We start from the raw sequence: 22,073 nt of genomic DNA, 5'->3' as shown, positions 1-22,073 counted from the left end.
GGTGCCCTCGTAATTCATAAATTTACGACCCGGCCGTCATACGCTGCCAACTCCGAGATTTATGTCCATCGACAACGAGTCGCGACGTTTCTTCCCATCGTGAGCATCTACACTCAGTCATCGTTACCCCAGCCGAGTGGCGGCGGATGCTCTTTCTCATTTGTACGTAGAATAAAAAAAATAATGTAACACAAATGGCATAACGACTTCCGATTGATTATCGTTGTTGTCTGCCAACAGCTTTGCTACAAAGGTACGGTGAACTGGTACGTGCGACCTAATGGTTTTGCGCCTTACGTGATGACATAAATCATTTCCAGTGTTGCACCTCTTTTATGGGCAGTATAAAATCCTAACGACCATCGATGTCACTACAAATATCACTTAGTCTATACATTTTGTTGAATGATGTGCGAGCAATACGACGTAGGTAGTATAAAATACTTAAAAATTTGTATTAAAATATCTCACAAATTTAAGATCGGATAGAGTTAAATGAGATCGTGCGTTTAGAATTTAGTATTATCACTTCCTATAAAATAGATATCCATAAAAGTTTTATTGAAAATGTATTTAGATAGATTTGAGTTTTAAGGGTCGTCAAGTGTCCAGAAATTATTTATACTTCCCGAGCTAATTTTCATTACCAGTTATAATAATAATATAAATTTGATGAAATTTAAGAGAAAAACGCGATGAAAATAGAAATGAGTTAAAATTAAAGGGCGGGTTTCAAATAAAAGAAACTGTGTTTTAATTTGTCTCATCTTGTTTCTTGTCCCCAATTATACAGATACTGAATAACTTCAATTTCAAGAAATTATGAATCCCAATCCTGCACATTAAAATTCATTACATGTGATATGCATCTCTACCAAAAAACCAAAATTTAAGTTTTAAATATTAATTCAAATTAATAAACCGTATTCACTGTGATGCTGTGAAATCTATTAAAAAGTAGGTCATTAAGTAAATAATACTTAAGTGACTGATTTTATTCTTGAAAAATTAACTTTCTTCATAACATAGGTATTTTTTTAACCTTCCCATAGTATAGGTATATTTCTTAATTATTTTCATTATTATTTCCACGCCAGAAATGATAAATAATAAGCGAATAATACATGAATCCTATTACATAAATTAACGACCGTTAACTTAAGTCGTATCGGACAAAAGTATAATGTAATTAATAACAGCGTAACGTAAACTGAACTGCAGATGTGTCACACAATATGGCCGATATGAAATTAAATTTTATTGTACCCAAATCCTAACCCCTTGTACGTGTTCTAGTTTATTGATATTTATATACATTTTTAATAAAGGGAAAATAATATTCAGATGTTTATAAATCAAAATTATCGCACTGCCGGAATCGTAAAAGATATTCGGAGCTTACTCATTTTTATTATTATAGCCAAGCTTTTTTGCCCGTTCTCTAATTTCATTATTAATTTTTTTACGTCGGGCTCATACTTTGTAGCGAACACAATTTGATTAAAACAATAAATTAACCATTGAAAAAGAATAATACATTATTCTTTTCGTTTCCATGTGTAACATCAGAAACGTTTAAACGCGTACCGTCTCCTAAACAAATGTGTTAACGGATTTAATAATTTAAATGAAATTAACAGAGCAACGATTTTTATCAATTTATCATATTTAGCGCGTGAAACTTTACTTTGTGTTCAAACTTTCAGAAATGATTCAATGTGGCCACGTTGTTAATGTTTCCATAGTAACATACTGTTGTTTACTGATAACGCACTTGATTATACGTACAAAAAATGTCTAGTTCTGATTTACTATATAACGTGGATTCGGCATTTGAATCAAGTTTACAAAGCAATCCTTTGCCCAACACACTGGAAATGAAATCAAAATCAGGACCTCTTGATGGATTCCGCAACTACAAGCCGTTCGAAATACGTGATGGTGTTCGTAAGTCGTAAGCGTTCGCTTTCAATAATTATCAGTATGGGTGTTTAGATAAAAAATACTTTATATCCTTAAATATGTTACCGACGAGTAAAGACTAATTTTTGAATTTTCGACACTATATTTTAAAAATACAACTTCCTTAAAGAACTTAATGCGTATACTAATGTGCCATGAAAATGTAATATATTAGATTATAACATATAAAAATTAATTTGTTAAGTTTTAATTGTCAGGTATTGGACGTCTGTGGCTGAGATTATACGACCATCAATGGGGACTGGATTACTCTGTTTATCATATGCATTTCAAAAGTTGGATCTTATCAATGCAATTGTACTCTGTCTACTTTTTGGAATCGTTCTTCAATATTCATACGGTGTTTTGGTAAAATACTTCAGGTTTATTAGTCGGTAAACAATATCAAACTACATTTACATATTATATAATTTACGATCACTGAACAGATATAGAAAGACAAGATTACTCCGACCATGACCATTTGATTTAATTGGCTTAAAGTAATCTCGAAAGAGACACTTAGTATTACTTTATATGTCTTTAGTCAAAGTCAAAAGTATGAAGCCAATTGATATTGCTTGTTAAATACATACAGCGCATCAATAGTGTAGCTTTGCAGTGGGGGCGTTAATAAAAAAATCTACAAAATTACATATTTTCCACCTTTTTGTTTTTGCTTATCACATTTTAGAGATGAATATTGCAGTCAAAGGAGGCACAGGCTCTTTTTGGCTTCCTTGGCTATGCCGCTACAGTGCATTAAAAAATTAATTCTACTTTATCAAATATTGTATGTATATCCTTTATTCAAAAATATTAGTTAGCATTTGAGATTTTTATACTTAAATTTAATAACTATAAATATATCAATAATGACTGATAATTATTAAATCAATTCAATTGAATTATTAATTTCAATAATGAAAATTTCAATTTCTATTTCCATTTTTGATATATTTAATATTATTTTATTACATCCTTAAAAATTGTAATTAATGAAAACTATATTTATCGAAGTGTCGTGGGAGATATAGAATGTGTCAAGTAAATAGAGTGCCTTACTTATGTTTCCATGATTTAGTTGAGTTTGGCATTAATTTAGGCCCAGAATACGTATATGGATTTAGTAACATTTTCAGGTACTATAAATAATTTATCAAGTTATATATGTGTCATATGTCAATTATAACCATGTTCTTATTTCTAGACGAATATCTGTAATAATGTTTTTCACTTTCAATCTTGGGAAAAGTTGTCTCTATACCAAATACGTTTGAATAGTTTTACATAACGTAAGCGCGACTTAATATAATATTACATAAATTAATTGGACATTATAAAGTTTAAAAGAATAGTATATTCATTTTATATTATTGTTAGTAAATCTATATGTCTAAATAATAAAACCATTGAAATTGCTCATTAATTTGCTTATGTTTTTGGTTTACTACTCCTTGAAAATATGCGCCATGTACTTTTAATGATAGTTCAAATATTGAAACAATACTTATTTAAGTCCAATTTTGTTTTCTTAGCACTTAGTCGACACTGAAGCATGTATCATTTATATGATATTTTGTTTTTTATTCGTGGCAATTCCAACGGCCAATTATATGCATTACATCCGAAGATTCATTGAATTTATGTGTGTATTTTTAATGGCAACATATGTAGTATACATTTTGTTATTTTTTAAAGCGGATGTAGATGAAGTAACGTTAGTTAATGGAGATTGGGTAGATATTTTTCAAGGCCTAGTTGTAATATTGTTCGCGTATACATCATTGCCTAAAGTAAGTTTAAATAAAAAATTAAAATCCAATAAAAACATTTAATAAAATGTTTTTATTGACTTTTAATTTTTAATCGTTCCAAGCTACATTTAAACAAAATTTTTATTTTTTAAACGGTGTTTAGATTTTGAAAGCTGAAAATGAACTTAAAACTCCAGAGCTGTTCTCGAATCCCAAAGTTCTCAACGTATTAAAAGTTTCCATATTCACAATTACTAATATGTTCATTGTAATCGGTGCCTGTGGTTACTTGGCTTTTTTCAAAACGTCAAAGCTCAGTTTTTGTCTGTTGACCGCTTTACCGGAACATGGGTATTTTATATTTTTTTTTATTTGAATATGTCAAACAAGTGTCTTCTTTTTTTAATTAAGCAACTTAGTAAGATAGCAGTACCTTTATAAAACGGGAAATCAAATGATTACAGGTTCCTCAAGTACTTCATGGCCATGTACTCATTTTACATAGCTTGTATGCATCAAGATGTCTTACATGAATCAATTTTATTGTTTTGGACACCACCTCCGAAATGTTAAAGAAATATGGCCGATGAACTTTATTGGCTATTTAAATTGCACGTGGGAATGATCTGCGTGTCTGGTTAGTTGTATACATGTCATTGATGATTGTATAATTTTTTTAAACAAATTCAATTTGGGGGCGTCATTTGAATCGTTTTTTATTGTTACGTAAAGATCCACAAGTGGTCTATGCGATATCAAGTGAGGTGATGCAAAGGGTTCTTGCAAAACAAATTATTTAACGTACCAAAAATGTTTAAACAGAAGTTTATAAAGCTTTTTGCGATCATTTTTGGTTACTTTTTAGTATGCAAGTGTACAACTTGTGTACCACAAATGACGCCCCTGTCTAAAAAATCTTCATGCAACGTCATATAACTACGTTAGTATGACGTCTATAGTAAAGATGTCAATGGTGTAAACACGACCTAGTCTTCAAAGTGTAGTTAACATGATCGTTAACTAACCNAGTCTTCAAAGTGTAGTTAACATGATTGTTAACTAACCACAAATGCGTAGGAAAACCTCCTCTTTCTGTAAAATCTTATTGACTTAAAAGTTATTGTAACGTTACTATTACGATAACAACATATTTCAAAGAATAAATATAAACTAACATGACCTCTAAAAAGATGAAAATCAAACATGTTTTGTGGTTTTTACCTTTTTACAATAATATCTGTTTTAAAAAATGATATTCTTCTTATGTTACGTTCAACAGTATTAGGTTCTTGGTTAATGGACAAATGTCTGGGACAAATGATGGCATTGTTAGGTTGCATGAGTATTTGGAACTTTATGGTTTTTCCATATTTGGTCGAATTTTGCATAGTACACGGGATTGACGGAATAGCCACGAAAAAAATTATAATTTTCAAAGATGTACTTATGATGGTCTTGGGAGTTTCAATTTTCGGTGCTGGAATGGTAGCCGCTATAATTAACTTTAGTTATTGTGAATAATGTTACTAGTATAACTGTTAATAGTATATAACTGTTTACATAATATTTAGTTATTGAATTATATATATATATTGTACAATTGTATTATAACTAGGTCTATTCATATTCTAAAACTATTTAATGAATATTTGAATTTGTTGCAGTATATATTATGTATATGTTCAATACAATTCTTTGATAATTATGTAAAACGAGTCTTTATTTTTAATATAATACATTTAAAATCAAATAAAATGTAGTGATGTAGTCCAGGTGCTTGCTTGACCATTTCATTTTACCTGGAACAACTCTTACGATTTTTATTCACAGAAACATTAATGATTTTTTTTGTTAAAACTGGAGGAACTTAACCTAAATTTTAGAAATTATACACACAAATTCATGATATGTTATGCATATTTATTTGTTATAAATTGTCGGCCCGATTACGCATTTCAAAGCGGCCCAGGAGGCATTTGCCCTCGCGATCAGTCCGTTCCCGTTTAGACCAAAGAACTGTCAAAATCTACCCACGAGTCGTTGTTTGGAAGTATAATCGAGTAGGAATAATTTTCCACAATATCATGTACTAATTTTGCTATGAATTCTTAAAATGTAATCGTAAATAAATTTCATGGAATGGAATGGCAAAAATAGTCATTTGCCAACTGCTCAATAAATTCCTTTATCTCTGATTAACTGGCGTCTTCTTGAGAATATTATAATAAACATAATAAAATTACAATAATTTAAGGTTACATAAAAATTTGTTTGTTAATAAAAAAACGATGGCATTCGTCGGAGAGAGGTTTTTATTTTTTTCTCGTCCATATACGTTTATTTATGATGTCTCACTGTCATGTCGTTTCTTGTTAAACACCATTTTTTATACGTGTATAATGAAAGTTTATTCATTGGATTCCGAATTTACTTCGGTTTTACGGTCTTCTATTCCGTTGACTTCGGTTTGCACTTAGTCCGGCCGAACATAAAAATGCCACAGTCACTCCTCCGCCGTCGCCCAACAACCTATTAGGTCATATTATTATATGCGGCGGATCTACGAGTTATGGCAAGTGGGTATGTCACACGCTGTTTGTTCGTTATTTTTTTCACACAAAAGAATATTCTCTAGCTGTATTTTTTGAACCAAATAATCATCTTCTAAATTGTCTAGATTTTGGACTCGCATTTTATCAAATAAAATAAAGACTCTAAGGAATTTCGACGCTTCTTTTCTCATTTTTAGTAAGTGCATTGGTTATTTAATGACGTTGTGATTGCAATCAAAGTATCACTTTGTTAGTTGGTATTATTTATAATGCTACAAAAATTATGTTGTATCATTTTAGGGTAAAAAGAATTAATTGATAGCATTACTTGAGACAGGGCCGTATTTAAAATTTTAGCGTTAAGGAGTTAAAATATATATACATAAAATTTGGGGCCTCTATTTTTTCCCTATTTCGTCCTTTACAGCAAGTCGTGAATTGCCATTGTCTTGTAGTCATTTAAGTATAGTTTAGTCACTGGTTCACAATCATTCTAATGACGTTTACCTCTTACTGTACATATATTATAATAATTTTCATTAAACTCTTATTCAACATATTATTGTATAACACATCGCCACTTGACCGATAAGAATACGAATATAAATCATATTAAAAAAAAATTGATCAATTATTGTTAACCTCAAGGTAAAACTTTTCATTGTTGTGTTTGTTGTCATATACAATAACAATATTTCTGATGACAAATTATCAATATATGAAATAAACATTTTTTTTAATCGACCATATAAGATTCCGCTCTTTTACAATAAGATTCACCATTAAGAATTTCCGCGGGGCTAATGCTCCCCGTAAATGCAATTCTGATCTATAATAAGAAATGTTATATTTAGTTTTTAAATTCAGAGTACAGTAAATCACAATTCAATGGTTTACTTGGAGTACCTAAAAATAAAATGATAGTATGTAAATAGTCACATTAGGTATAACACATTTTTTATAAGATAGATAAAGTCAACTAAATATTTAAATTATAATATATATATATTTGTAACTTTTTTTTTTTAAATTTATTATTGCTACCATTTATTGCACAGTATGATCTCAATATTTTCATGACGACGTGAAAGATGGTATTTTCAACTTAAACGCTATTTTTATTTAAAAAAATAATTCTGTAATTATATATTAATTGCTAGATATAGAAATAACCGTTAATGTGTTTCCGCCCACGATAAGTTATAAAGTTGTAAGTAAATTGATAAGTTTGTTATATATTGCACAATGATTTGTTAATATGAGGAGTAATGGATAGGCAACTTAATCGACAAATCTTAAATTTACGCGACACATTTCTCAAAAAAAAAAAGAAGGTAAAACGCTACCAGGAATGTAGGAGGTGACACTATTTTCAGGACGTCCGCGATCACATTTATGAAAAATAGGCAGCAAGAGTAAAAATTGTAAATTGGTACCAGGGATTCATAAGTATGTGCTATTTCTAGAGCCGTTACAGGCGGGACGCGGCGTCACCAACAACAAATGTACAACTAGTAGATTGCTCTCATTTGTATTTAAGGAAATACTTAGTCTCTTCTACTCAATGATGGATGACACTCGGAGAATGAAAATTAAGATAAATAAAATAATTTGTTAAACACAAGTATGCATCCGATTTAAAAAAGGCACCTATTATAAAGAAATATATCTGATATAATTATTACTATTTAAATGTATCTATTATTTTTAAAATACACTTCAATGGCTGTTTCGGATGAATATTTAAGATTTTTTTACTGTGGGCAACACAACATCTTCTCCAAAACAAAACCGTTTATCTTGACATTATAAAAATATTTTTTATTAAGAATTAATATTTAAAAAAACCACACATATTTTATGCGTTTTTGGTGTGAAGAATTTATATTTTTCTTGAGATTATAGAGTATTAAAAAATCAATTTCCTGTTAGCTGTACAAAAATAATACATTATGTAATTCATTCTGGATAATTTTGAAAAATCGAGATAGCGGTTTTGCTATTGTAATGATGTAATGTTCACTCTCTTAAAAAATTCAGTTTAACAGATTTTAATTTATTGAAATCTTTTTTTTGAAAAAGTCATTAAATCTTAAGATATTACCTTTATAGTTTACTCCTAGTTTTCTTAAAACGCCATTGAGTTGTTTTGACTTTTGACAAATAAAACGTTAGGGTGAATCCATGCCAAATCATCCAGAAGTGGTTGCACGACCACGTCATTTTTTTTCTTAAATTTTCAGGGTTTATTCTTTTATGCTATAATTAGATTAAAACAATTTTTTTTTATGACTTCCCACTTTTATGGCTATTTTAATGTAAAAAAATAGCCAGAACGTTAAAAAACACACAGATTATTCAATATTGACTTAATAGAATTAAAATTTTAGACTTAACCTTATTATAATTTAGTTTACATAAAAAAAAATTATGTGAAATTCTAAGTCTTAATGATTTTTTAAAAATGGCGCTTTTGAATCACTTAAAATCATTAAATAGTAATTATTTTATATTGATTTTTAAATGTGGTATTGTATAGTGTATAATCAATATAAGTCAATATTGAATAATCTGTGTTTTAACGTTCTGGCTATTTTTAACATTGAAATAGCCATTTAAGTGGGAAGGTTATAAAAAAAAAAATATTTTAATCTAATTGTAGCATTAAGATTAAACCCTGAAAATTTAAGAAAAAAATGAGGTGGTCGTGCATCCACTTCTGGATGCTTTGGTATGGATTGGCTCGTTATAAAAAAATTTTAGATTTAAGCTTATTAATCATAAAGTATTATATAGCAAAAATAATTGGGTTTATAGTTCTCTGTATAATTTAGTCTCTAACAAATAAGTATTAAAAATAACTTCAAAAATGTATTCTTATTATAAAATGTCAGTCGAATAGGAAATTTAAGTAAATTAATTAAATAAAAAAAATTCAAATTTTATTGCAAACGCATAAAACTTTTTTGGCCAGGTATTATTAATGAAATACAAATTTAGGGGTTATTTCTTATATTTCAATAGTAAATAACCTAGTTAGTTAAAGAGTAATGAGGTTATACATTTTTTTGAAAACAAAATGATTATAATTGGATTAAGTGTATTTAATTAAGAGTATATTTATTTAATTACGAAGTGTTAAATATTCAATAAATTATTAAAATATTACACAAGTACAATAAAAAAATTGTGGTTACAATACAAGATATAAATTGGTTTAAAAAAAATAAAAACAAGTATAAAAATTTTATAATAAATTTATGAATTTAAAATATTTAAGTTAATAACAATAGAGGACAACAATATAATGACAGAATAATTTTCAAGTGTTTTGAAGTAACAATTGACAAAAAAATTAATAACTTAACAAAAAATAATTTTAGAAAAATCATTACATATTGCATATTTTGTTGAATTATTATACAATGAATGGTCAAGCATGGGATTTAATATTTCTTTAAGACATTAGAAATTTAAATTTTGATGAAAAATCTATGAATTATTTTAATGAATATTTTCTTTAGCCTTATTATATTTTTTTGAAGCAAACTTGACCGTTTTTGTTTGACAGTAAACAATAAATACTCACCCCGGATAAAATGCTCTTATGAATAAATACATTTTTCTTTAAAAAAACTCAATTAATTTAAATTATGTTTAAATAGACATTAAGTATTTTATTTAACATTAACATAGAATAATTATTTCAACAATAAATATTAAAAGCAACTCAATAAATTTTGATTACATTAAATAACAATAATAAATGCATAATATAAAATTTAATAAGTATATAAACTATCTACTCTAAAATAGCAATTTTAAACTTTATCTTCATAGCATAAAAATATTTTTATATTAATAACTCTTTTATCAGGCTTATAATTTATATACCTTGTATGCCAATTCCTAATTTATACTTTGTTCAGTAGAATTTAATAATTAAGTAATATTTATAAGCATTATAATACTTTGAGAATCAGAACAAGCATAGAAAAATATATAATCATATAATATGCAATGTTATGTAAATTTCAAGTAAAAATGTGAATGGTGTTAGCATCAAACACTTATTTTATTTTTATATATATAATGCATTATAGTTATATTTTCATCTTAACCAACAACCAGAGCTGTTAGACATTTCTTGTAGTCACCAGATGTATCATCCTGTAAAAAAAAAAAAAAAAATTATTGATAAATAAAAATAAAGAAGATTAGGATTATTCTATAAATAATCATTTAATAATTATTATACCAAATCATTATCATGCTTCATTTACTACTAAGCAAATATAATTTTCATTTTTTAATAGTCTTATTGTTAATTTGATATTAAAGCAATATATTTAAATTTTGTTTTAAAAGTATGAGACTTATTAACAATGTTAATCTATTTTTATATCATGCAAGTGAGTATAAATTATCATTTTTATTAACATTGCTATGTTACTAGTAATATTGATGCTATTATTAATGCAAAATGATTCAATTTTAATTAATTTTTAACTTGTTCTTGCTCTAAAGATGTCATATATTCAACTCCTATAGTTGAATCATATCAAATTAAATATAAATATCAAGTTAATACTACTACAGTCGTCAATACAAAAACATACTGATGACCATCATGTGGCTCTTGGTAAAATAACACTAGGGGTTGGTAAAATATTGAAAGTGATTGAACACAAATTTTATTCTTCTAAGAACCACCAAACCAATGTTACACAATGTCTTATAAAAGTTGTTGCTTAAAATTTCTCCTAGAGGTGTAACCATCACCAGTGTATTTTTATGTACACGATTGCAGTTTTTAATATACTACAGTTTTTATTAAATATTATTTTTAATTATATTATTCATAAGTGTATGGCATAAAACAATGCATTTATTAACTAATTGTTTAATCAGCATTCACAAGGCAGATAGCTCACTAATTTCCAGCGAAACTGTAACTTACCATAAATGTTTCAGACTGTAGTTTCATAAAAATAAAAAAAACAAAAGGATTTAAGTATTACTTTAGTTATAACTATATTTTTGTTATTATCTACTTTTTTTTTTTCACAAGACTCAATTATGGTAAAAATTAACATGATATTTATGAATTTAATTAATTTAATTATGACAACAAATTACGTTTCTAACTTTAAAAAATGAAAAAAAAAAAAATTACCGAAATGTCTGCTTCCAATGCTTTTCCATACATAGACATGTAAGAATTCTTAATGTCAACCATATCAATTTCACAACGAGTTGAAACAATTCTGATCAATGATCGATCATTAGTACCAAATCCAGCCATACTTTCATGTAAACGTTTCGCAAAGAATGAACCTTTATTTCTAACACATTGAACTAAAACACATAAATTACATTGTAAATAACTTTCAAAATGTAACTATATAGGGTGATTCATTAAGGATAAGACACTCATTTTCTCAATAACTATTGGAAGTTTTAAGTTTTTAGTAAGGAAAATATTGTTTAATTCAAAAAACTCTACAATATGTAGTAAAAACATAATTTTTTTCATCCCTTCAAGGTTAAAAAACATTAAATTGAATTTTCTTAAATGGAAACTCTTATTTTGAATTTATTATTATTATTTAAAATAAAAATACAAACAACTTTACTCTTATAATTTTTTTTTTCCGATCAACTGTTCGTCTGTTACAGCTAAAATAATAATAGAAATTTAGTCCAAAATCATTTAACTTTAACTAATCTTGAATCATCCTGTATATTAGATAATAAAATATATAATTAGATGTACCTATAGCTCTTAATCCTTTCTCAATGTCACCACTAAATTCATTTTTAAGAACATCTTCAAAATCACGTCCTGCTATACGATGATATTCTAAAAATACTTGTTGTAACTGAGCATGACTGCGGCTGCTTAATATCATGTTAAATGTTGATTCATCAGTGCCAAGTTGAAGTTCACCTACAGTTAATATTCAACATATATTTATTAAAATTAAATTATTAACCCATCAACGCCAAGAATTATTTTTTTTCAAACTTTCAATTTTTTTTACTAAAAACAGATTAATATACAACACAAAAATAAAAAAAAATTATTTTTTAATTTTTTGAAAATACGATTTCTGAGATATTGAGTGTCACCATATGGGTACACTCGGCTTTTACCTATTAAATTATTCGCGCGATAAAAATAGCAATACGAATGTCACCATATGGGGACGCCAGGCGTTGATGGGTTAAGATAAAATGAAATATTACAAACCAGCTTTCATTAAGTTTTGAGCATCAGTTTGTGCTGATGCAACGTCTACAGAAAATGTTTCAGCACGGCGTCCTTGACATAACGACACTAAAAGTCTACGGAAATTTCCAGAAGTTTCACTTTGAAGATCTTTCTCTAAATTTTTTCCAAAAACTAAAAAATAAAAGTAAAATATTTTGAAAATAATTTTATAATAAAAATTTAACATTATAATTTTAAGAATCTATATTTAGATTACAAAAAAACATACATTGCATTTTATGAAAACAAGTTTATAAAGTGTACAACTGATTTATATAGTTTCTTACGTTTTTGGTATGCAGATTTAATGTTAACTATTTCAGAATTAGAAGCAGTGCAAATTATTTCAATTACTGTTTCTTCATTAGTTCCAATACCTTCCATAGCATAACGCAATTCCTTTGCTAAATAATCATAGGTTGGTGTCATTAATGCAACTACCAAATCTTCAAATTTTCCACTTAGTTCACTTTTCAAATCAGAAATCAAATCCTAAGAAAAATTTTTTTTTAACTTGTTGATTTACCCAAAACTAATTCTTAAAAAATTATTTGAAGCCGTTGCTCTAATATAATTTAGTAGGAAAATCAAATTAATATTATTTTAGAAGAGTAATAGAAACCAACTAAATAAGAAAAAAAGTTAAACATTGAAGAATTAAATATACTGTAAAAACTATTATAAAATTGATTTCAATTAAAACTAGTAAATGAAAACTTTTAAATTTTCAATTTTGACATGTAGCTGAAAAGCTTTTAGTTTTACTCTCCTTTTTTTTTTGTCACTGGACACTATTACACAACTCTAACTTGACTGATTTTGCTTAATGATACATCAAAATATCACAAAATCTATCTGGTTGATATTTTTAGTTTTTACATTATACTTATAACTTTATAACTTTTTTAAAAATCAACAAACCATTGCAAAATTTTTATTGGCAGTAATTAAATAATTTTTTTTAATCTGTATTCAAGATAAATTTATGTTTATAGCTAGTTATAAGACTCACAATACTACTTTTCCTTTGTTAATTTCATTACTAATTTAAAATAAATGTAAATCTACATTTTAATTTCTTTTGGTATTTAGGATAAATGTAATTCAAAAAAATATTTTAACTGTTAATACTTACTTTACCATACATGGTCTTAAACTGGAGTGCAATTTCTTGTCTTTGTGCATTAACTCTATGTGCCAAAACACTAATAATTGCCTTTTCATCAGTTCCAAATCCTTTCATTGCTTTACGTAATATTTCAGCATCTTGTTGTGGATTAAATGGATTGGCTGGACGTAATGTTGGATTCGACTAAAAAAAAAATTCTTAAATTAAAAATATATTTTTCTTCTTTTTCCTTGCCTTAATCCCAATTATATGAGGTTGGCCACCTTTATACTAAACTTTCACTTGACAAAATCTCCCACATCAGCTGTCTTTATATTGCATTCAATTACATTCCTCCATTACTTTTTTGGTCTTCCTCTACCTCTTCTTTCTTCAACAATCATTTCAATAACTTCTTAGAGCTTCCAATTCCTCTCTCTTCTTGACTCGACCAAACCATCTAAGCATATTTTGTCTCATCTTATCCACAATTGACGCTACACCTATACTTCTTATATGCTCGTTCCATTTCCTATCTTCTCTAGTCACTCTACTCATCCATCTAAGTATTCTTATCTCTGCTACACTCATTCTCTGCACTACATTCTTGTCAACCACCCAACATTCTGAACCATACATCATAACTGATAAAATAATTATACCATAGCTAAATGTTTTTAGATTGATGAAGAATAAATTTTTAATTAAATACTTTTTAACAAAAACTAACAACTGCTGCACATACAAATTGGTTTAAAACTAGTAAAATAGGTCATTAAACTATAATGTAGTACTTTAAAAAAGTAATGATATAGATAACATTACATGCAATTGAAATAAAGTAATTAGTTTAATTATTTTTTTTTTTATGTAAATTACAGAATTATGCTTTTACAACTTTATCTTATGAAGTTACTACAATAGTTAATTTAGTTAATGAAAGATATGATTTTTTTTATGAATTTGTTAAAATGAAATTATTTAATTAAATAGAATGTATATTAGATGAAAAGTAAAATTTAACTACTTACTTAAATACTACTAAGTACTTTTTGAATAAATTACACAAAATTAAGGTTAAATGAATACTGCCTAAGTTATGAAATTTATACTTATAATAATTATTATTACTAAAATATTTTGCTTATATAATTCAAAATAAAAAATTATCGAAGTGATTTATATGTCCTTCTATCTATTATAATGCGAATCTATCTAAAAATTGTTTTATAATTATTTTATTCAAAGTAATAATTTATTCAAGGCAAGGTGAATTTATACTGATACTGTATGAGCAATAATTAAACATATGTTGAGTGTTGAGTGTTGATAGTTTATAGATTATAGATTATTTTTGTTTATAGATTATTCTTAACGTGCATAATAAACTCTTTTAATAAAAAAATGTTTTCTTTAAGTTGTTATCAATGAACAGATTTTAAAACTGAATACTTTTAAATAAAGTCTATGTAATTATTAAAGAAGATGGATCACTAAGAATTAAAATAATGACTATAAATAAAACATTTCTCGATAAATTTAATGATAACAAAAATGCACAATTATTACAACAGAACTGTAAAACAAAACAAAAGAAATCTCACCTTTTTTGGAACAGGTGAACTCCCTACTGGTTGATAGTGAGCTGGAGAAGTAATAGGTGGATATTGTGCTTGGGGTGGGGCTTGATGACCATTTCCATAACCACTAGCAGTCATATTTGGATAAGCAGATGGTACTTGTTGGACAGGACCTGGTGGATATCCACCTTGTGTTGGATATGCCGCTTGGGATGGATAACCTGAGGTAGGTGCTTGATTAGGGGTTGAAGAAGGATATTGAGATGGCACACCACTTGGATATCCAGAAGAGTAAGAATAATTTGGAGCATACTGACCAGGAGCAGGAGGATATTGGCTACCTGGTTGTGGAGGATATTGGCTACCTGGCTGTGGGGGATATTGGCTACCTGGCTGTGGAGGATATTGGCTACCTGGCTGTGGGGGATATTGGCTACCTGGCTGAGGGGGATATTGACCGGGTTGTGCAAAGCCAGGCTGAGATGGGGGATAAGGACTTGGCATGGGTGGATAACCAGGTTGTCCAGCAGGGTATGGCTGTTGCGCTCCAGGTTGGCCAGGGTATCCCTGATTATCAAAACAAAAAATATTTAAAATCAATGAAATACATGTATACATAAGAAATGCCTTTATAATAGTAAATAATAACATTAAAATTTAGAACACTAAAGATTTTGTCTTAACTTAGTAAAATATAAATTAACTATTAAATAGTTAATAATTAATAAAAAAAAAATATAGTTTGTAACACAGATTGTAAGTGAAATTGGTATCATGTTCTTAAAAGTTGAAAAAAAGTAGAATAGCTGAATTTTGGTGCATTTGATGAATGAAGTATTAGAATTTATATAATAAAACAGTAAAATATATAGAACTAAGTAATCTTCAAAAAAATTTAAAGGAGATTTTATGCAACAATGAGATAAAATATTGGTTGCATGCCTGTAGACCATTTCTTGTTTATAATAATATTCTATCTATCCTGTTTATTAGAATAATAAGTATTTTATTTTAGTATCTAAGTATGTACCACACAAAAATATCATAAATATTATCAAACAATTAAATTATTAATATAAGAGAACAAATAGTACTATATGATGATGAACAATAATAAAAAATTTTCTAATAGTTAAAAATTGATTTTGAGTTCTATAATATTATAAACTAAATCAAATTGTTAGAAAGATTATATACTTTCTCAAAGTATTTCAACCTAAATATATGCCCGAGTAAAAGAATTTCCTTTGAATTAATATTTAGCCATATAAAACAAAAATTAAAAGTGAAAATAATATAAAAAAATACTGTTCATAGATTTTTATATACAAAGAGATTGTGTAACTATAACTTACACAATATTTTTAAAAGTATTAAATATGACATAATTTTTTCTTTTCATAGATTATAAATATTTTACATTCTATATTTATCAATAAAAAAAAATTTGATTCTATCCTCACTTTTCCCATTAAAATTGTGTCAAGTTTTAATTTTTAATTGGAAATATATGTTAAATAAATAAAAATAAAATGACCTCCACCATTCATTGTAGTAAAGTGTTAATAACTTCCAAAATAGTAGTTTAAAAGTTGCGAACAACCAATTAGTTTTAGATAGATGTTTTTTTATCTGGTTAAACATGTTTCCAAAAACAAAAAAACAAACTAAAAACACATTTTAAAATAATCCATATGTTATAGCTAACAATCACCAGTAAGTTAATTTTATTTTAAGTATGTTTTAATTTTTCTAATGATCATTTTTACTGAAATTCAGCTATTCCATTTTACTTCTTTAATTTCTTTAGAAATAGCATGTTATTTATGAATAGTTATTATTAATATTTTTTTAAATATCAAGTTGGGTTTCAGAAATATAATATTGAAATATTTTACTTTACATCATAGAAAATTCCATATTTATTAATCTCCACTATTTTTAAATTTACACTACTAAAGAATCACAAATAATATAACATAAAAAATGTTCTTTAAATTAAAAACTATTGACAATTAACATCTTAAATAAGTCATAAATTTTAAGATTTAAATAAGAAATAGATTATCAATCAATTCCACACCCAATCACAGCAATATTGATCTAATATTAGGCCGTAAGCAGCATTTTTTTACATAGTTAATATGATTATTAAGAGTGAGATTGTAATGAAAAATATTATCTAATTCAAGTAGATGTTTCATTCAAATTATAGTTTGTAATAATTTTAGCTTCAATAAGAAGCTGAAAAGGTATAAATTTGACTGCGATGTGTTTATTATATTATGAGTTGTAATCCTAGATATATTATTTATAGGGAATATAACTCACAACTAAATTTAAGAAGATAATATACAATATATTTAAACTAAATTAAATTTTAATAAAAAAACTGTTGATATAATATTTATTGTGATTTACTGGAATGTTCAGTATTTAAATTGGGTAACTAACCTTCCATTGAAATATTTATTATTTAATATCCGTTATCCCTATAGAGCATATTAACAGGCAGCAGTTTTATCAAATGTTTCATTTATTACTATTTTAAAGGTTACCAAAATATTGAATTATTTGTAGTTAATAAATTATCTTCAAAATTTTAAATTTTTAATAACACTTAGTTTTAAAGTTTAATTTCAAGTATGATGAGTAATTAAATGTATAACAAAATAGAGAATTACTTGATTGTTAGGAGGGTATCCCGGATAACTCATTATGCTGAAGGTTTATTAAGTACGTGAAAAAACAAAAAGGTTTAATGATGACAACAACAAAGAGGGTTAAGTGAAGTTTATGAGTAAAACGTTCAAAATAAATAATTGTATCAACTAATAATGCGACGTAAAATCACAACTGTGTTAAAATATTTTTATGAGTTTCTGGTGGTTGCGGAAAAAACAGGCGTGACAACAATACGTGTTACCAATTCTAAAATATATCAACTATTTTTTTTCCATAAGATACGTATACTGCGAATCAGTAAACATTTTAATATTTAAGTACACAATCTATAATATAACCATTTAGAACAGATATGTGGTAGCTACCAGTTACATTTGATTAAAATTTAATCATAAATAAGTATATTTAGTCCATGAAAAAGTCGTTAGTGTTAACCATGGTATAATTAGTGATAACTAAACAGATGATATTTTTGCTACCAGAAAATGATTAAAAACGAGAAGCCGAACCTGATTATTGGGCGGAGTCCTTTTCACGTTAATATTGTATCTTATTTCTGCATTTTTTTTTTATTAATTTCAAGTGTGTACATTTCTAATAGTTTGAATTAAAATATATATTGATCAAAATGAGGTTACGATCAGTTTTGGGATATGCATTTTTTGGATCATCTACCGTTCTAATATCGTTTGTTATATTATTCTATTTACTGACTGGAAGAGGAGAACAAATCAGTGTTGGATGGTTTTTAGCCAATACTTCTCCATATATGTGGGCTGTGCTTGGAATTTCTTTAGCAGTAGCATTGTCCGTTGTTGGAGCTGCACTTGGTATTCACACTACTGGCGTTAGTATTGTTGGTGGTGGTGTGAAAGCTCCTCGCATTAAAACCAAGAACTTGATATCAGTTATTTTTTGCGAAGCTGTCGCTATTTATGGACTTATCACAGCTATTGTTATGTCAGGACAGCTGGAATCTTTCTCACTTGAAAGTAGAGAAGAAATCTTAGCACAAAATTGGATGGCTGGTTATTTGATATTTGCTGCGGGTTTGAGTGTTGGTTTGGTCAATTTATTCTGTGGTATTGCTGTTGGAGTTGTTGGTTCTGGTGCTGCATTAGCAGATGCTGCAAATTCTTCACTTTTTGTAAAAATTTTAATTGTTGAAATTTTTGGTAGTGCTATTGGTCTTTTTGGTTTAATTGTTGGTATATATATTACATCTAAAGTAAAAATGGGTGATAAATAATTAGGCGTTACAATCCAATAATTTGTAATTAATATCAAATATTTATTTGAAAGATGTATTTTTGTCTTCAAGACTTAAAAAATGATTAGTTTTTTGTTGTTTTATTTTTTTAGTTAATATTTTTAATTTATTTATGTTCAAGTAAACTTAAAAATAGAATAGGTCCATCTAAAAAATTATTTTAAATGTATAATTTGATAAAATTAGTCCTATATCATTATTTATTACTTATTTGTATGAAAATTTACTATCATTTGTAAGTTAACACACATCATTCATTATACAAACTTCTTAATTAAATAATCAATATTTTGATTATTATGATTTGTAGATAATTTATGATTTTATTTGTAATTATAATTATAAGGGCTTAAAATGTTTTTAAACTCAAATTTTTGTCCTTGTTTACCAATTTACCTTTTTATTTTATTGTATCAAAACATTCCATGTTTTTCATTGATCAGAGCTATTACAATTGTGAATAAAGGTTTTAATGATTAGTTAATAAAGAAATACTGCTATTGTTTTTAATAGTCCTTTGTTTTTACCGTATGAAAACTATTCCAATTTAAACATAATATTAAAAATATATAATATTGTAAAAAACATTGAAGTTAATATATCAAATTAATTTGGAAGATGAAAACAATGTTACTTAATCATATATATTTTTTAGTATCCTTATTCTCAATGATATTTATTCACAACAAAAAAATTGAATGTTCCTTATTAATTATGTCCTATTTCATTTATGGATCTTGTTGTTTTATCAAAAATCTGTTTACCCGTAGGAAATGGATCTTTTTTACTCAAAACTACTTTTTTATGTGCATGTGATAAATAACCACGAAGTGAACCTCTGTAAATCAAATTCACTAATAAAGATTGAGCTTGATCAAAATCAGTTTCAGGATCATCATATGTTTTGAGAACTGCAGCAATTGTTTCAATTGGTATAATGTGATTATTTGCAATTAAAAAACTAAAATATAAATAAAATTTTAAATGATCAACCAATAAATAGTGTATAAAACTAACAATTTTTTTAAGAGATTCCTGTAAACGAGGTTAATTAATTTTTGTAAAATTAAGTAAACACCACATTGCATATAGTACACTTCATTTATATCAATACATTCTCGAAATTTCTTCACATTACCCATTTTTAAATAATCTGATAGTTCTCCAAAAATTTCTAAATCATATTTTTTTAAAAGACTTTTTGATGGTATAACTCCCTGAAAAATACACAAGAAAAATATATAATCTAAAAATAATTTAAATATCTAGGCTGAAATAAAATTAAAGAATTTAATAATCTCTTACTTGTAACATATTGAGAGGTATGAGTTTTTTTAAAATTAATCTCTTATTTTTAATTGAACATTTATAACAGCCTTGAAATGATTTTGTTAAATAATCTCTGGCTAAAATTTATAAAATGAATTAGCCAAATTAATCTTTTATTAAAAGAATAATACAAAATATAAATTGATAAATATTAAAAATAAAATCCCAAAACTATATTCTTCATAGTGAGTTGACAACAAAACTACTAGTTTTAATAATAACTAAAATGGTATAGTCAGGCTTTTGAGGAGGTATACATAAGAAAATCTTTCTCTATTCCCCCCTCTCCAAAAATTGTATTTTCATAGTATAATCATTTTTATTCTAAGGGAATTTATCTCTCCTCTAATAAGCTTCTTTTATTTATTATTTTATGAATACTTAATAATGAGGTAACTGTAAAAATGCATTTTAAATTACAGCCAAACACTACTAATAAATTTATCATTTTTGTGTTTACTTTAAAGAGGTTATTGTTTTTTTATTAAAAAAAAAAGGGGGGGTTTAACCAGTTTTTGGAAAAATTCAGTAAGCGATTTCAAGCTCTATCCTATATAAATAATGTGTATCTACATCTTTAAAATGAGCAGTTACATTTTTTAGCTTCGATGCGAAGCTGAGAAGGTATTGGTTTTACTAAGATGTGTTTTTTTTTTTTATTTTATTTTTTATTTTTTTGTGGCTGTTATCACTTTTTCTCAGCTCTCACCGAACCGATTTCTTTCAATGATACGTCAAAAGATCACAAATCATATCTAGTCGAAGACATTACCCTTAAAAATTGAAAAAATTTCACTCGTTTCCCGTAAATGGGGGAAACCTCCGAAAAAATTACAAATTTAAAAATGGCTAATTTTCGAAATTTTTTCAATTTTTTTTACTAAAAACTGCTACTAACTAACTAAAAAACTAACTTTTTTAAAAATAAATATATCAATATAGTTCTTTTTTTTATAGATGCATGATGTCATTACCTATCATTTGGTATATTTTTTTTATAAATCTGACTTTTTACCTGCCTACAGGGGGGGATTCAAAATGACAACTTTTTCACAAAAAATNATGTCTTTACCTATCATTTGGTATATTTTTTTTATAAATCTGACTTTTTACCTGCCTACAGGGGGGGATTCAAAATGACAACTTTTTCAACATAAAATTTTTTTTTCAACTTAAATTTTGAAAGTGTTCCGGAAAGTCTGACACTTTTATATATATCTTAAATTAAAGCTAATGTAATATACTTTATCATGGAAAAAAAAAATTTCGGACTTTATTTTATCTTCATGGTGAAAATAGACATTAAACTTAATAAAAAAAATACGATTTTTGTAAAAAAATTCTTTTTTATATTTTTAACTTTATAATGCTATAACTTCTCGAAAGATGTATGGATCAATATAATTCTTTTTTTTGTAGATGCATGATGTCTTTACCTATCATTTGGTATATTTTTTTTATAAATCTGACTTTTTACCTGCCTACAGGGGGGGATTCAAAATGACAACTTTTTCACAAAAAATTGACTTTTTCAACATAAAATTTTAAAATTTTCC

General features: G+C 26.7%; 3 protein-coding genes and 2 long non-coding RNA genes across 10 annotated transcripts in view; 3 read left to right on the top strand and 2 right to left on the bottom strand.

Moving 5' to 3' along the window:
• The first annotated feature begins 1,712 nt into the window (after positions 1–1,712).
• On the top strand, positions 1,713–3,238 carry LOC126901328 (uncharacterized). Of its 2 annotated transcripts, none has more exons than XR_007703023.1 (3): positions 1,713–1,954; positions 2,181–3,104; positions 3,173–3,238. It is a non-coding gene; the product is annotated as an uncharacterized LOC126901328 (long non-coding RNA). The 2 variants fall into 2 exon arrangements; XR_007703024.1 differs by lacking the exon at positions 1,713–1,954 and adding an exon at positions 2,009–2,125.
• A 268-nt stretch (positions 3,239–3,506) lies between these two features.
• Positions 3,507–5,241, top strand: LOC126901327 (uncharacterized). Its single transcript, XR_007703022.1, has 4 exons — positions 3,507–3,758; positions 3,883–4,070; positions 4,184–4,356; positions 4,999–5,241. It is a non-coding gene; the product is annotated as an uncharacterized LOC126901327 (long non-coding RNA).
• Positions 5,242–9,354: 4,113 nt separating this feature from the next.
• Positions 9,355–18,136, bottom strand: LOC126900174 (annexin B9-like). 5 transcript variants are annotated; one of them, XM_050675658.1, is made up of 9 exons: positions 17,918–18,136; positions 15,258–15,800; positions 13,681–13,857; positions 12,833–13,037; positions 12,525–12,677; positions 12,048–12,221; positions 11,448–11,629; positions 11,232–11,246; positions 9,355–10,441 (listed from the first exon to the last, which is right to left on the bottom strand). In XM_050675658.1, the coding sequence occupies exons 1-9, from the start codon at positions 17,948–17,950 to the stop codon at positions 10,388–10,390; spliced, it is 1,536 nt and encodes a 511-aa protein (XP_050531615.1). In that variant the 5' UTR covers positions 17,951–18,136; the 3' UTR covers positions 9,355–10,387. The 5 variants fall into 5 exon arrangements, with proteins under 5 accessions (XP_050531615.1, XP_050531618.1, XP_050531616.1 ...); XM_050675661.1 differs by lacking the exon at positions 15,258–15,800; XM_050675659.1 differs by lacking the exon at positions 11,232–11,246 and having other exon boundaries at positions 17,918–18,135.
• A 276-nt stretch (positions 18,137–18,412) lies between these two features.
• On the top strand, positions 18,413–19,698 carry LOC126900178 (V-type proton ATPase 21 kDa proteolipid subunit c''). Its single transcript, XM_050675665.1, has one exon. The coding sequence runs from the start codon at positions 18,547–18,549 to the stop codon at positions 19,165–19,167; it is 621 nt and encodes a 206-aa protein (XP_050531622.1). The 5' UTR covers positions 18,413–18,546; the 3' UTR covers positions 19,168–19,698.
• Positions 19,689–22,073, bottom strand: part of LOC126900176 (PCI domain-containing protein 2) — a 7,081-nt gene continuing 4,696 nt past the window's right edge. Inside the window, exons 7-9 of the mRNA XM_050675663.1 lie at positions 20,494–20,594; positions 20,206–20,405; positions 19,689–20,149 (exon numbers count right to left, since the gene is read on the bottom strand). Of these exons, the coding sequence (XP_050531620.1) occupies positions 19,897–20,149; positions 20,206–20,405; positions 20,494–20,594 (554 nt within the window). The 3' untranslated portion in view covers positions 19,689–19,896. The remainder of the gene's footprint in view (positions 20,150–20,205; positions 20,406–20,493; positions 20,595–22,073) is intronic.

Source organism: Daktulosphaira vitifoliae, unplaced genomic scaffold (assembly GCF_025091365.1).
Source record: "Daktulosphaira vitifoliae isolate Bord-2020 unplaced genomic scaffold, ASM2509136v1 Scaffold_3, whole genome shotgun sequence".
NCBI classification, from domain to species: domain Eukaryota; kingdom Metazoa; phylum Arthropoda; class Insecta; order Hemiptera; family Phylloxeridae; genus Daktulosphaira; species Daktulosphaira vitifoliae.
The sequence above is the reverse complement of the archived record's forward strand: the minus strand, read 5'-3'. Positions and strand labels throughout refer to the sequence as shown.